This window comes from Larus michahellis, unplaced genomic scaffold, assembly GCF_964199755.1.
Source record: "Larus michahellis unplaced genomic scaffold, bLarMic1.1 SCAFFOLD_355, whole genome shotgun sequence".
Classification (NCBI taxonomy): Eukaryota; Metazoa; Chordata; class Aves; order Charadriiformes; family Laridae; genus Larus; species Larus michahellis.
This window is the reverse complement of record NW_027436012.1, coordinates 60741-73868: the sequence shown is the minus strand read 5'-3', so window position 1 is coordinate 73868 and position 13128 is coordinate 60741. Positions and strand designations below refer to the sequence as shown.

The 13128-nt window shown below is 68.2% G+C and overlaps 1 protein-coding gene across 2 annotated transcripts; it reads right to left on the bottom strand.

The window, feature by feature from the left end:
• Positions 1–258: 258 nt before the first annotated feature.
• U2AF2 (U2 small nuclear RNA auxiliary factor 2) lies at positions 259–12787 on the bottom strand. 2 transcript variants are annotated; one of them, XM_074571496.1, is made up of 12 exons: positions 12193–12787; positions 11407–11542; positions 11241–11270; positions 11025–11128; positions 10725–10876; positions 9974–10090; positions 9726–9864; positions 9357–9436; positions 8920–9042; positions 8339–8425; positions 5924–6139; positions 259–398 (listed from the first exon to the last, which is right to left on the bottom strand). In XM_074571496.1, the coding sequence occupies exons 1-12, from the start codon at positions 12239–12241 to the stop codon at positions 264–266; spliced, it is 1368 nt and encodes a 455-aa protein (XP_074427597.1). In that variant the 5' UTR covers positions 12242–12787; the 3' UTR covers positions 259–263. The 2 variants fall into 2 exon arrangements, with proteins under 2 accessions (XP_074427597.1, XP_074427596.1); XM_074571495.1 differs by having other exon boundaries at positions 5924–6172; positions 12193–12663.
• Positions 12788–13128: the final 341 nt, after the last annotated feature.

The window sequence follows — 13128 nt, the reverse complement described above, 5'->3', positions numbered from 1 at the left end:
ACAAAAAAAAACAACAAACCCCCGAAACAAAACGAAAAAATAATAAACCCCTTCAGAAACGGGGGGGGGGGGGGTGGGGGCGGGGGAGGGGGTGGGTGGAGGGGGCAGGGGGGGGGTCTCTCCCCCGCCTCCTCCTCTTCTCCCCCCCCCCCTTCCCGGCCGGCTTCCCCGCCACCCCCACACTTCCCCCCCACCCCCCCCCGCCGTTTTTTTTTTTTTTTGTTTTTGTTTTTTTTTTTTTTTTTCTTGGGGGGGGGGCCGGGCTACCAGAAGTCGCGGCGGTGGTAGGAGTCGGGGTCGCAGTACTTGGTGACCACCACTCTGTTGGCGAACTTGCGGCCCGTCAGGCCCTGCATGGCCTTCTGGCAGTCGAACACCGAGGTGAACTCCACGAAGATCTGCGGGGGGGGGGGCAAAAGTTTTGGGGGGGGGGGGGGACGGGGACACACACAGAGACACGTCAGTGGAGGCGGAAGGTGGTGGCGGCGGGGGGCACGCGGGTCAGAGGGAGGGGGACGTGGTAGGGGGGACGCGGGGACGTGGCGCGGAAGGGGGCAAAACGCAGGGGGATGCGGCTACGGGGAGGGGGACGTGGGGGGGGGACACGGGGGGGGGCACAGGGGGACGTGGTATGAGGGACATGGCGGGGACATGGCACAGGGGGGACGCGGCACAGAAGGAGGCAAAATATGGAGGGACACGGCCTGGGGGATGTTGAGGGGGGGGGACACAGGGGGGACACGTTGGGGGGGGTACATGGCATGGTGACATGGGGGGGGGACATGTCCCAGGGGGGACACGGCACAGGGGACGTGGGGACGTGGCACGGAAGGGGGCAAAACGTGGAGGGATGCGGCTACGGGGAGGGGGACGTTGGGGGGGACACGGGGGGGGGGCACAGGGGGACGTGGCATGAGGGACATGGGGGGGGGACACAGCACAGGGGACACAGGGGGGACACGGCACAGAAGGAGACAAAATATGGAGGGACACGGCCTGGGGGATGTGGGGGGGGGACACATCGGGGGGGGTACATGGGATGGTGACATGGGGGGGCATGTCCCAGGGGGGACACGGCACAGGGGACGTGGGGACGTGGCGCGGGAAGGGGCAAAACGCGGGGGGACGTGGCTAGGGGGAGGGGGACGTGGGGGGGGGACACGGGAGGGGAGCACAGGGGGACGTGGCATGAGGGACATGGAGGGGGGGGACACAGCACAGGGGACACAGGGGACACACGGCACAGAAGGAGACAAAACATGGAGGGACACGGCCTGGGGGATGTGGGGGAGGGACACAGGGGGGACACGTTGGGGGGGGTACATGGCATGGTGACATGGGGGGGGACACACATCCCAGGGGGGACACGGCACAGGGGACACTGGGACACGGCACAGAAGGAGACAAAACATGGAGGGACACGGCCTGGGGGATGTGGGGGAGGGACACGGGGGGGACACGTCGGGGGGGGTACATGGCATGGTGACATGGGGGGGCATGTCCCAGGGGGGACACGGCACAGGGGACGTGGGGACGTGGCGCGGGAAGGGGCAAAACGCGGGGGGACGTGGCTAGGGGGAGGGGGACGTGGGGGGGGGACACGGGAGGGGAGCACAGGGGGACGTGGCATGAGGGACATGGAGGGGGGGGACACAGCACAGGGGACACAGGGGACACACGGCACAGAAGGAGACAAAACATGGAGGGACACGGCCTGGGGGATGTGGGGGAGGGACACAGGGGGGACACGTTGGGGGGGGTACATGGCATGGTGACATGGGGGGGGGACACACATCCCAGGGGGGACACGGCACAGAAGGAGGCAAAATATGGAGGGACACGGCCTGGGGGATGTTGGGGGGGGGGACACGGGGGGGACACGTCGGGGGGGGTACATGGCATGGTGACATGGCGGGGGGACATGTCCCAGGGGGGACACGGCACAGGGGACGTGGGGACGTGGCACGGGAGGGGGCAAAACGTGGAGGGATGCGGCCACGGGGAGGGGGACGTGGGGGGGGGGACATGGTGGGGGGCACAGGGGGACGTGGCATGAGGGACATGGGGGGGGACACGGCACAGGGGGGACGAGGCACAGGGAGGGGGCAAAACGCAGAGGGACATGGCCACGGGGAAGGGGACACAGCCTGGGGGACATAGGGGGGGACGGGGGGGGACACGGCCCAGGGGACGACATGGGAGGGGGCAAAACACGGAGGGACACGGCCACGGGGAGGGGGACACGGCCTGGGGGATGTGGGGGGGGACATGGGGGGGGACACGGCACAGGGGACACGGCACAGGGGACACAGGGGGAACACGGCACAGAAGGGGGCAAAACGTGGAGGGCCACGGCCACAGGGAGGGGGACAGGGGCTGGGGGACATGGGGGGGGGACACTGGGAGGACACAGGGGGACATGGGGGGGGGACATGGCACAGGGGACACAGGGGGGACACGGCACAGGGGGGACATGGCACAGGGGACACTGGGACGTGGCACGGAAGGGGGCAAAACGTGGAGGGCCACGGCCACAGGGAGGGGGACAGGGGCTGGGGGACACGGGGGGGGGACACTGGGAGGACACAGGGGGACATGGGGGGGGGACATGGCACAGGGGACACAGGGGGGACACGGCACAGGGGGGACATGGCACAGGGGACACTGGGACGTGGCACGGAAGGGGGCAAAACGTGGAGGGACACGGCCACGGGGAGGGGGACAGGGGCTAGGGGACATGGGGGGGGGACACTGGGAGGACACAGGGGGACACGGCACAGGGGACATGGTGGGGGGACATGGCACAGGGGACACAGGGGGGACATGGCACAGGGGGGACATGGCACAGGGGACACTGGGACGTGGCACGGAAGGGAGCAAAACGTGGAGGGACACAGCCACGGGGAGGGGGACAGGGGCTGGGGGACATGGGGGGGGGACACTGGGAGGACACAGGGGGACATGGGGGGGGGACATGGCACAGGGGACACGGCACAGAAGGAGACAAAACATGGAGGGACACGGCCTGGGGGATGGGGGGGGGGACACAGGGGGGACACAGGGGGACACAGCGTGAGGGACATGGGGGGGGGGGGACACGTCATGGGGGGGACATGGGGACACGGCCCGGAAGGGGGCAAAACATGGAGGGACATGGCACAGGGGACGTGGGGGGGGACACGGGAGGACATGGCTTAAGGGACACGGGGGGGACGTGGCATGGTGACATGGGGGGGGACACACACGTCCCGGGGGGACACGAGGACACAGCACAGAAGGGGACAAAACATGGAGGGACAGGGCCCCGCAGGGGGGACACAGCACGGGGGACATGGGGGGGGGACATGTCACGGAGGGGACACGGGGAACACGGGGGCCATGGGGAGGACAGGGCCCGGGGGGGGGGGACGGGACATGGGGACACAGCACGGAAGGGGACACGACATGGGGGGACGTGTCACTGGAGGGGAGACGGCACAGGGGACATTGTGGGGACACGGGGGAACGTGTCACCAGGGGACACACAGGGCACAGGGGGGGACATGGAAGGGGGGGGGGGGACACGTCACGGGGGACCAAGGGACAGGGGGACTTGGCAGAGAAAGGGACACAACACGGGGGGGGACACAACACGGGGGGGGACACAACACGGGGGGGGACACACGTGTGACGGGGGGGGAGGGACACGAGACGGGGGGGACGTGGGAGGGGACACGGGAGGGGACACGGGGTACTGGGGCACCCAGTCGCTGTCCTTGTCCCCATTGCCACGTCCCCATGGGACACTGGTGCCTCTGGGTGTCATCCTTGTCCCCCTGCCCTGTCCCCATGTGACATCGGTGTCTCTGAGTACTGTCCCTGTCCCCCTGGCCTGTCCCCACGGGACACTGCTGCCTCTGGGTGTCATCTTTGTCCCCCTGCCCTGTCCCCATGAGACACTGGTGCCTCTGGGTGCTGTCCCTGTCCCCCTGCCCTGTCCCCATGGGGTCGTGGGTGCCTCTGGGTGTCATCTTTGTCCCCCTGCCCTGTCCCCATGGGGTCGTGGGTGCCTCTGGGTGTCATCTTTGTCCCCCTGCCCTGTCCCCACGGGGTACTGGTGCCTCTGGGTGCTGTCCCTGTCCCCATGACCGCGTCCTCACGGGCTGGAGGAGCACCGTCCCCGTCCCCATGGGGTACTGCCTGCCCCTGGGTGCCGTCCCTGTCCCCCTGCCCTGTCCCCATGGGACATCGGTGTCTCTGAGTACTGTCCTTGTCCCCCTGCCCTGTCCCTACGGGGTACTGGTGCCTCTGGGTGCCGTCCCTGTCCCCCTGCCCTGTCCCCCTGGGACATCGGTGTCTCTGAGTACTGTCCTTGTCCCCCTGCCCTGTCCCCATGGGGTAGTGGGTACCTCTGGGTGTCTTCTTTGTCCCCCTGCCCTGTCCCCAGAGGGTACTGGGGTGTCCACGCATTGTCATTGTCCCCATTACCGACGTCCCCATGGCGTACTGGTGTGTCTGGGTGTCATCCTTGTCCCCCTGCCCTGTCCCCATGGGACACTGGTGCCTCTGGGTGTCATCGTTGTCCCCCTGCCCTGTCCCCATGGGGTAGTGAGTGCCTCTGGGTGTCATCCTTGTCCCCCTGCCCTGTCCCCATGGGACACTGGTGCCTCTGGGTGCCATCGTTGTCCCCCTGCCCTGTCCCCATGGGGTTCTGGTGCCTCTGGGTGTCATCCTTGTCCCCCTGCCCTGTCCCCACGGGGTACTGGTGCCTCTGGGTGCTGTCCCTGTCCCCATGACCGCGTCCTCACAGGCTGTAGGAGCACCGTCCCCGTCCCCATGGGGTACTGCCTGCCCCTGGGTGTCATCTTTGTCCCCCTGCCCTGTCCCCATGGGACACTGGTGCCTCTGGGTGCTGTCCCTGTCCCCCTGCCCTGTCCCCACGGGGTAGTGGGTGCCTCTGGGTGCCATCATTGTCCCCCTGCCCTGTCCCCATGGGACACTGCTGCCTCTGGGTGCCATCGTTGTCCCCCTGCCCTGTCCCTACGGGGTACTGGTGCCTCTGGGTGCCGTCCCTGTCCCCCTGCCCTGTCCCCCTGGGACATCGGTGTCTCTGAGTACTGTCCTTGTCCCCCTGCCCTGTCCCCATGGGGTAGTGGGTACCTCTGGGTGTCTTCTTTTTCCCCCTGCCCTGTCCCCAGAGGGTACTGGGGTGTCCACGCATTGTCATTGTCCCCATTACCGACGTCCCCATGGGGTACTGGTGTGTCTGGGTGTCATCTTTGTCCCCCTACCCTGTCCCCATGGGGTACTGGCTGCCCCTGGGTGTCACCTTTGTCCTCCTGCCCTGTCCCCATGGGACACTGGTGCCTCTGGGTGCTGTCCCTGTCCCCCTGCCCTGTCCCCATGGGACACTGCTGCCTCTGGGTGTCACCCTTGTCCTCCTGCCCTGTCCCCATGGCGTACTGGGGTGTCTGGGTGTCACCCTTGTCCCCCTGCCCTGTCCCCATGGGACACTGGTGCCTCTGGGTGTCATCGTTGTCCCCCTGCCCTGTCCCCACGGGGTACTGGTGCCTCTGGGTGCTGTCCCTGTCCCCATGACCGCGTCCTCACGGGCTGGAGGAGCACCGTCCCCGTCCCCATGGGGTACTGCCTGCCCCTGGGTGCCGTCCCTGTCCCCCTGCCCTGTCCCCATGGGACACTGGTGCCTCTGGGTGCTGTCCCTGTCCCCCTGCCCTGTCCCCGTGGGGTAGTGGGTGCCTCTGGGTGTCCTCTTTGTCCCCCTGCCCTGTCCCCATGGGACACTGCTGCCTCTGGGTGCTATCCCTGTCCCCCTGCCCTGTCCCCATGGGACACTGCTGCCTCTGGGTGTCATCGTTGTCCCCCTGTCCCTGTCCCTGTCCCCGCCGTCCCCGTCCCCCGAGCCCCTCTTCTCCTCGTCTCCCACCTTTCCGCAGCCCGGCACCTCCACGCCGTCGACGGGGCGGGGGATTTCGATGGATTTGACGAGCCCGTATTTGCCGCACTCGTCCCTCACGTCTTCCACGATCTCCTCGTACTCCTCGTCGTCCAGCAGCTCCTCGGGCAGCACCATGTTCATCAGACACAGCACCTCGGTGGGGTGGCCGCCCATCTGCACCTGCGAGCTCATCAGCCCGGGCACCTGCAGCGTCACCGGGGTCTGGTTTATCGTGCTCTGGTGGGGAGGGGGAGGGGGGGGGGTCGGAGGAGGAGGAGGAGGAGGAGGAGGGGGGGGGGGGGGCGACAGCGGGGGGGTTAGGGAGGGTGCCGGGACCCCGCTGTGCCCGCCCCGGCGCGAGGTTGGGGGGTGGGGGGAAGGGGGAGGGGGAGGTGTCCCCTCAGACCTCCCCCGGGGACCCCCCAACTCCTCGCCACCCCCAACAACTCAACCCCCCCCCCCCCAGCCCCCCCCCAGCTCCTTGGTGTCCCCACATCGTCGCCCCCCAACAACGACCTGGGCATCCCGGCTGCCCCAGAGCCCCCCCAGCTCCTTGGTGTCCCCACATCGTCACCCCCCAACAAGGATCTGGGTGTCCTGGCTGCCCCACAGCCCCCCCATCCCTCCCAGGGACCCCCAGCTCCTTGGTGTCCCCACATCGTCACCCCCCAACAACGACCTGGGCGTCCTGGCTGCCCCACAGCCCCCCCCATCCCTCCCAGGGACCCCCAGCTCCTTGGTGTCCCCACATCGTCACCCCCCAACAACGACCTGGGCATCCCAGCTGCCCCACAGCCCCCCAAGCTCCTTGGTGTCCCCACATCGTCACCCCCCAACAAGGATCTGGGCGTCCCAGCTGCCCCACAGCCCCCCCATCCCTCCCAGGGACCCCCAGCTCCTTGGTGTCCCCACATCGTCACCCCCCAACAACGACCTGGGTCTCCTGGCTGCCCCACAGCCCCCCCAGCTCCTTGGTGTCCCCACATTGTCACCCCCTAACAAGGATCTGGGTCTCCCGGCTGCCCCACAGCCCCCCCAGCTCCTTGGTGTCCCCACATCGTCACCCCCCAACAAGGACCTGGGCGTCCTGGCTGCCCCACAGCACCCCCCATCCCACCCAGGGACCCCCAGCTCCTTGGTGTCCCCACATCGTCACCCCCCAACAACGACCTGGGCGTCCTGGCTGCCCCACAGCCCCCCCAGCTCCTTGGTGTCCCCACATCGTCACCCCCCAACAACGACCTGGGTCTCCTGGCTGCCCCACAGCCCCCCCAGCTCCTTGGTGTCCCCACATCGTCACCCCCCAACAACGACCTGGGTCTCCTGGCTGCCCCACAGCCCCCCCAGCTCCTTGGTGTCCCCACATTGTCACCCCCCAACAACGACCTGGGCGTCCTGGCTGCCCCACAGCCCCCCCCATCCCTCCCAGGGACCCCCAGCTCCTTGGTGTCCCCACATCGTCACTCCCCAACAACGACCTGGGTCTCCCGGCTGCCCCACAGCCCCCCCAGCTCCTTGGTGTCCCCACGTCGTCGCCCCCCAACAACGACATGGGTCTCCTGGCTGCCCCACAGCCCCCCCAGCTCCTTGGTGTCCCCACATCATCACCCCCCAACAACGACCTGGGTCTCCTGGCTGCCCCACAGCCCCCCCAGCTCCTTGGTGTCCCCACATTGTCACCCCCCAACAAGGACCTGGGTGTCGTGGCTGCCCCACAGCCCTCCAAGAGAGAACCCAGATGCCCTGCCTGTCGCCCCCCCACCCCCCCTATACCCCCCCAGCCATCCCGCTGGGGACAAGGGGTCCCGGGTGCCCCCATACCCCCCCCCAAAAAGAGACCCCAGTCATCCTGGCTGTCCCCCAATTCCCCCCCCACCCCCAACTCCCTAGGGATGGAGTACAAGGGGTCCTGGCACCCCCACCCGTCCCCCCCTTCAGTAAATGACCCAAGAGCCCTGGTGTCCCCCCGCCCCCCGGGGACCCTGATACCCCCCCGCAAAGAGGAGCCAGGCCCCCTGACACCCCAACAGCCCCCCCCCAGGAGAGGATCCAGGTGTCCTGGTACCACCAGACCCGCCCCCCTCCCAGAAAAAGACCCAAATATCTGGGGACCCGCCCCTAGAAGACCCACGAGTGCTGGCAACAACCCCCCCCCCCGCAAAAAAAGAAAAGACACGGGTGTTCTAACACCTTTACGCCCCTCCACGGCCCCCCCGCCACCTCGCTGGGGACGGGGACAAGGCGTCCTGGCACCCCCGTACCCCCCTAAAACAACTCAAACACCCCAGAGCGCATCCCCACCCCCCACGCTGGGGCAGGGGGGGGCACCCCGGTGTCCGTCCCTCCCCCCCCCACGCCCCCACCCCCCCCCAGGGGTGACCCCGGCATCCGGCACCCACTCACCAGGGTGGCGTTCTTGGCCCCCACGCTGGCCCGCTGCACCAGCAGCTTCTTGTCACCCAGCTGCATCCCGTTGAGCCCAGCGATGGCCTGGAAGGGGGGGGACGGGCGGGTGGGGGGGACACACGACACGACAGGAACACACAGACGGGAGGGGGGGCGTCACCGTGGGGTTTGGGTGACCCCCCCCGCCCCCACCTCCCCAAATTTAAAGCACTTTGAAATACTAAACCCACGTCCCCAGGCTTAAAGTGGGGCATTCCCTGCTCTCCCCCCGAAAGGGAATTTGGGGGGGGGTTTGGCTCTGCCTCCCCAAAAAACACTGTGATTCCTGCGGGGGGGGAGGCGGACACGATACCTCTCTCCCCCCCACCCCGGGGGGTATCCTGGGGGGCTGGGAGGGGTCCCCAAACCTCTCAGGGGACTCCCCGAACCCAGCAGCGTCTCCCCAGTGAATTTTGGAGCACGTTTTGAAGGGGGAATTGGGATACAAAAGGTTCTGGAAGTACCCGGGGCGGGGTAAAGGGGGGGGTTTTGGGGTCCCCGGTGTCTGGGGGTGTTTGGGGGGGTGTTTGGGGGGGTACCTGGTCGGTGACGTTGATGTCGACGTACTCGCAGAAGGCGTAGCCCTTGGAGAGGCCGGTAGCGCTGTCCTTCACCAGGTTGAAGGCTTTCAGGGGCCCGAAGGACGTCAGCAGCTCCTTCACCTGGCGGGGGAAACACACAAAAAACCCGGGGGGGGGGGGGGAACATGGCAGCTCTGGGGACACTCCCCCCCTGCTCCTTCCCCCCCCACCACCAACAGCACCAGGAACAACCCCCCGGAACCGGGAATCCCCCCCCCCCCAGCCCCAAACACCCCGGGGGTCCCGGGTGCTGCCGCCTCTCTCCCCCATTTCTGCCTCCAGCGATGGAGAATTCAGCCCGGGGGGGCGGAAATAAAATAAGGGTCCCTGCACCCACCGCCCCCCCAAGGTTTGGGGGGGCTCTGGGGTTGTCTTCCCCCCCCCGCGCCCCTCACCTGGTCGTCATTCAGGTAGTTGGGGAGACCCCCGATGAAGAGCTTGTGAGCGGAGTCGGGCACCACCGTGGAGACGACGCCTGGTGGGGGGGGGGGACGACGACACACGCACAGCTGTGAGCGAGGGGGTGGGGGACACACCGGGGGGACCCCCCAGGACCAACCCAGCACCGAGGGGGGGGGCGGGGCTGTCCCAACGTGGGACCAGCCATTTTATCCCCCAACCCCCACCCCGAGAGGAAAAAGGACCCACCACAAGGAGGGAAAGATCCCAGCGCTGCGCGTGCCCCCCACGTCACCCCCCCGGCTGCTCTATGGGGGGGGGGTGACGGGGTCGCTGTTGGGGGCGGGGGGGGTACAGACACTCACCCGGCACGTAGACGGAGGGGTTCTCCGACATGCCGGGCAACGGCTGGTAGTCGTGGGGGCGACGGATCTTCAGCGACTGCCCTTGGAAGATGATCCCGTCGAAGGCCATGGCCTGCGTGGTCTCATCCACCGAGCGGAACTAGGCGGGAGAAGGCGGGGGGGGGGGTCACACACGTTAATGACCCCCCCCGCCCTCCACGGCTCCCATGATTCCTCCCTCTCCCCCCCCCCCCCCGCCCTTTTTTTACCTCCAGAAAGGCGAAATTCTTGTCCTGGTTGATCTGCACGGCCAGGACGGGGTTCCCCGGCGCCTGGGTCAGCCCCCCCAGCCGCATCTGGGCGTTGAAGAAATCCATCATGGCTTCCTAAAACAAAGCCGGGGAGGGGTGGGGGACACAAAAAAAGGGGGGGGAGGGCAGAGAAAAGAGTGAGGCCAGATCACGCGTACCCCCCCCCCAGCAGCGTGGCAGTGGCGGGGAGGGATCGGGTGATGCATCCGTGAGACGAAAGGGGGGGACAGTGGGGCTGAGCCCCTTGTATTGGGAAAAGGGGGGGATTGAGGGGGAAAAAAGGGGGTTTGGGGGGAAAAGGGGGCGGTTTTGGGAGGGGGGGGGCGCTCAGCGCCATGCCCGCTGTGAACATCCGGGAATTCTGGAGGCAGCGGGGGCCGGGGGGGGCGAGGTTGAGCCCCCCTTATGGGCACAAAGGAAGGTTTTGGGGGAAGAGGAGGAAAAGAGAAGAGTTTTTTTGGGGGGGGAACAGGAAAGGGGGGACCATTTAGGGGATGGGGGAGGATTGGGGGGGGTGGAAGGGGAAAGTTTTGGGGCCGGGGGAGGGAGGTGGGGGGGAAGTCTCCATCCCAGAGGCCTCGTGGCGGGTGGTTCCTCCGCCAGCACCTCCAAACCCCCAGCCCCAAATGGCGCCGGGTTGCAAATCCTGGGGGTGTGTGTGTGTGTGTGTGTGTGTGGAGTGTGTGTGTGGCCCCCCCCCAAAAAATACCTCGGTGATGCCGAAGGGGATGTTGCCGACGTAGAGACGCCGAGCCTGTCGCGTCATCTGGCTGCCCACCACCGGCACCGGCGTGGGGGTCACGGCCAAACCGTCGGGGGTCATGGTGGGCAGCAGCGCCGTGGCCGGGATCTGCCCGGCAGCTGGAAAACAAGGAAGGGTCGGGGGGGGGGTGGGCGTGGGACACCGTCAGGGGCTGGGTGGGGGGCTCTGCGGGGGGGTGCCGTGGGTCTGGGAAGGCTCAGGGCGGCCGTTCAGGGCCGGGGGCGGGGGGGAGGGGGGGGCACCCACCTTGCATGGCTTTGTACTGCATGGGGGTGATGTGCTCGAAACCAGGGGGGGGCACATCCCAGTACTTGCGGATCTTCTTCTTCTTTTCGTGGCGGGGGGAGCGGCTGCGGGGGCGGGGGGCACAGTGGGGTGAGGGGAGGTGGGGGGGGCTAAACACCCCCCTGTGCCCCCCCTCCTCGTTGACAGACACCCCCCCCCCGCCCCCTCAAGACTCACCTCAGGGGTCCCGAAAGGCTCAGGGGCGACCTATGAAAAGAAACCTCGTTAGGCGGGTGCTGGGGCTGAACACCCCCCCTTTAATTATTCGGGGGGGGGGGGTGTCCCCTACAGCCCTCCCCCCCCCCCTCCCCCGAAAAAGGGGATCCAGGGGTGCGGGTGGTACCGGCGCCGTCGGCGGTCGCGGGAGACGCTGCGTTGATCCCGGTTCCTCCGGTCCCGGCTGCGGCTCCGGCGTTTCCGATCCCGGCTGCGGGAGCGGCTGTGGCTTCGCTTCCGGTGCCGGTTCTCCTTATCACGTTCTTGGGGGGGGGGGTGTGCACAAAATGGAAGGGGGGGGGGGGGGGGGATGAGCAGCTCCCCCCCTCCCCCAAACCCCCCTTGGGGGTAGCACCCCACACTCCCACCCCACCCCCAGCCTTGGACACCCCCCCCATCACCCCAGGGTGCGGGTTTCCATCCCCTAGTGGGGGGCACTAGGGTGCCCGGGGGGGGGGCAGCACATGGACGGGGGGAGACGGGGGCTGCCCCTCCCCCACAGGGACGGTGCCCCCTCTCAGAACCCCCCAAAATAAGGAAGGGGGGGGCTGTAACCTGCGGGGAGAGTGAGGCAGACTCAGGGCTCAAGGAGGGGAACCCCCCCCCAACTCCCAGAGAGAGCACATGGGGGGGTTCTGCCCCTCCCCACAAGAAGAACGGTCCCTGACCCCCCCCAAAGGGGAAACGTGGGGGGGGGGAAGCCCCCCAGTGGGGACGATGGGGGGTGCAGGGGGCCGGGGCAGCCCCCCCCCGCCACGGGGAGTTCCCGGGGAGGGGGGGACGAGACCCCAAGGGGGGGGGGGGGGGGGGCGCAGGGACCCGGAGGTGGGGGGGGGGGGGGGACGGTCCCGGCGGCGGGTGGGGGAGGGGCAGCGGCGGCGCGGTGGGGGCGGGGCGCCGCCCCCGCCGGTACCTTGTTTGTTCTCGTTGAGCTGCCGCTCGAACTCGTCGAAGTCCGACATGATGGGGATGGTGATGACGGTGGTGGTGGAGGAAGAGGAGGACGAGGAGGAGGCGGCGGCCCCGGCTCCCGGCCCCGGCCCCGCTCACCCGGTTCCCGGTTCGGCCTCGGCCCCGGCTCCGACCCCGCGCAGGCCGCGGCGGCACCGTCCCCCCGCTCGGCAGCGCTCGGCCACTTCCGGCCCCGCGCTCGGCAGCTTCCGGCGGCGATCGGCGCTGCTCGGGCAGCAATCGGCTCTTTCCGCCGTCTCTCGGCCCTTTCCGGCACCGCTCGGCCCTTTCCGGCACCGCTCGGCCCTTTCCGGCACCGCTCGGCTCTTTCCGGCACCGCTCGGCCTTTTCCGCCGGTACTCGGCTCTTTCCGCTACCGCTCCGCCCTTCTACTCCCCCCCCACCCCGCCTGCTCGCCGCTCGGCTCTTTCCGGAAGAGCTCGGCTCCCTTCGGGCTCCTTCCGCCGCTCTTTTTACGCCACTTCCGACCGCGGCCTCACCCACTTCCGGGAGCCGACGGGCACCCCTCCGTACCGCCCGGCCGCCCCTTAGCGAGCGCTTCCGCTTCCGCCCGGGGCCGAGTTCCGGCCGCCTGGCCCCGCCCCTTCCGCCTCCCGCCAGCTGTGGGGCGGAAGTGGCATCACGAGGAGGCGGGGCCGCACGTGCCCCTCGACCCCTGACCCCCCCATGACCCCGTGACCTCGCCCTTGACCCCCCCCCCCCCCCCCCAAAGAAACCAGGCCGCTTTGCCCAAATCTCCTCCGTTTTTCCCCATTTATTCGCTGGTTCCCGCCCGGTTTCTTCCTCTTTTTTTTTTTTTGTGCCGTTTTGGTTTTTTTATCCATTTTTCCGTGGGCGGGGGGGGGGGGGGGGGGGGCGTCCCAGCCCTTTGTGGGGG

Bases quoted from the DNA above. Each gene is read 5' to 3' on its own strand.
- U2AF2 (XM_074571495.1), bottom strand. From the start codon at position 12,241: ATGTCGGACTTCGACGAGTTCGAGCGGCAGCTCAACGAGAACAAACAA. The intron at 11,129-11,240 runs GTGAGTCTTGAG...CCGCCCCCGCAG, and splicing joins AGCCTTTCGGGACCCCTGAG to CCGCTCCCCCCGCCACGAAA. The intron at 6,173-8,338 runs GTGAGTGGGTGC...CCTCCCCACCAG, and splicing joins GGGCCAAGAACGCCACCCTG to AGCACGATAAACCAGACCCC.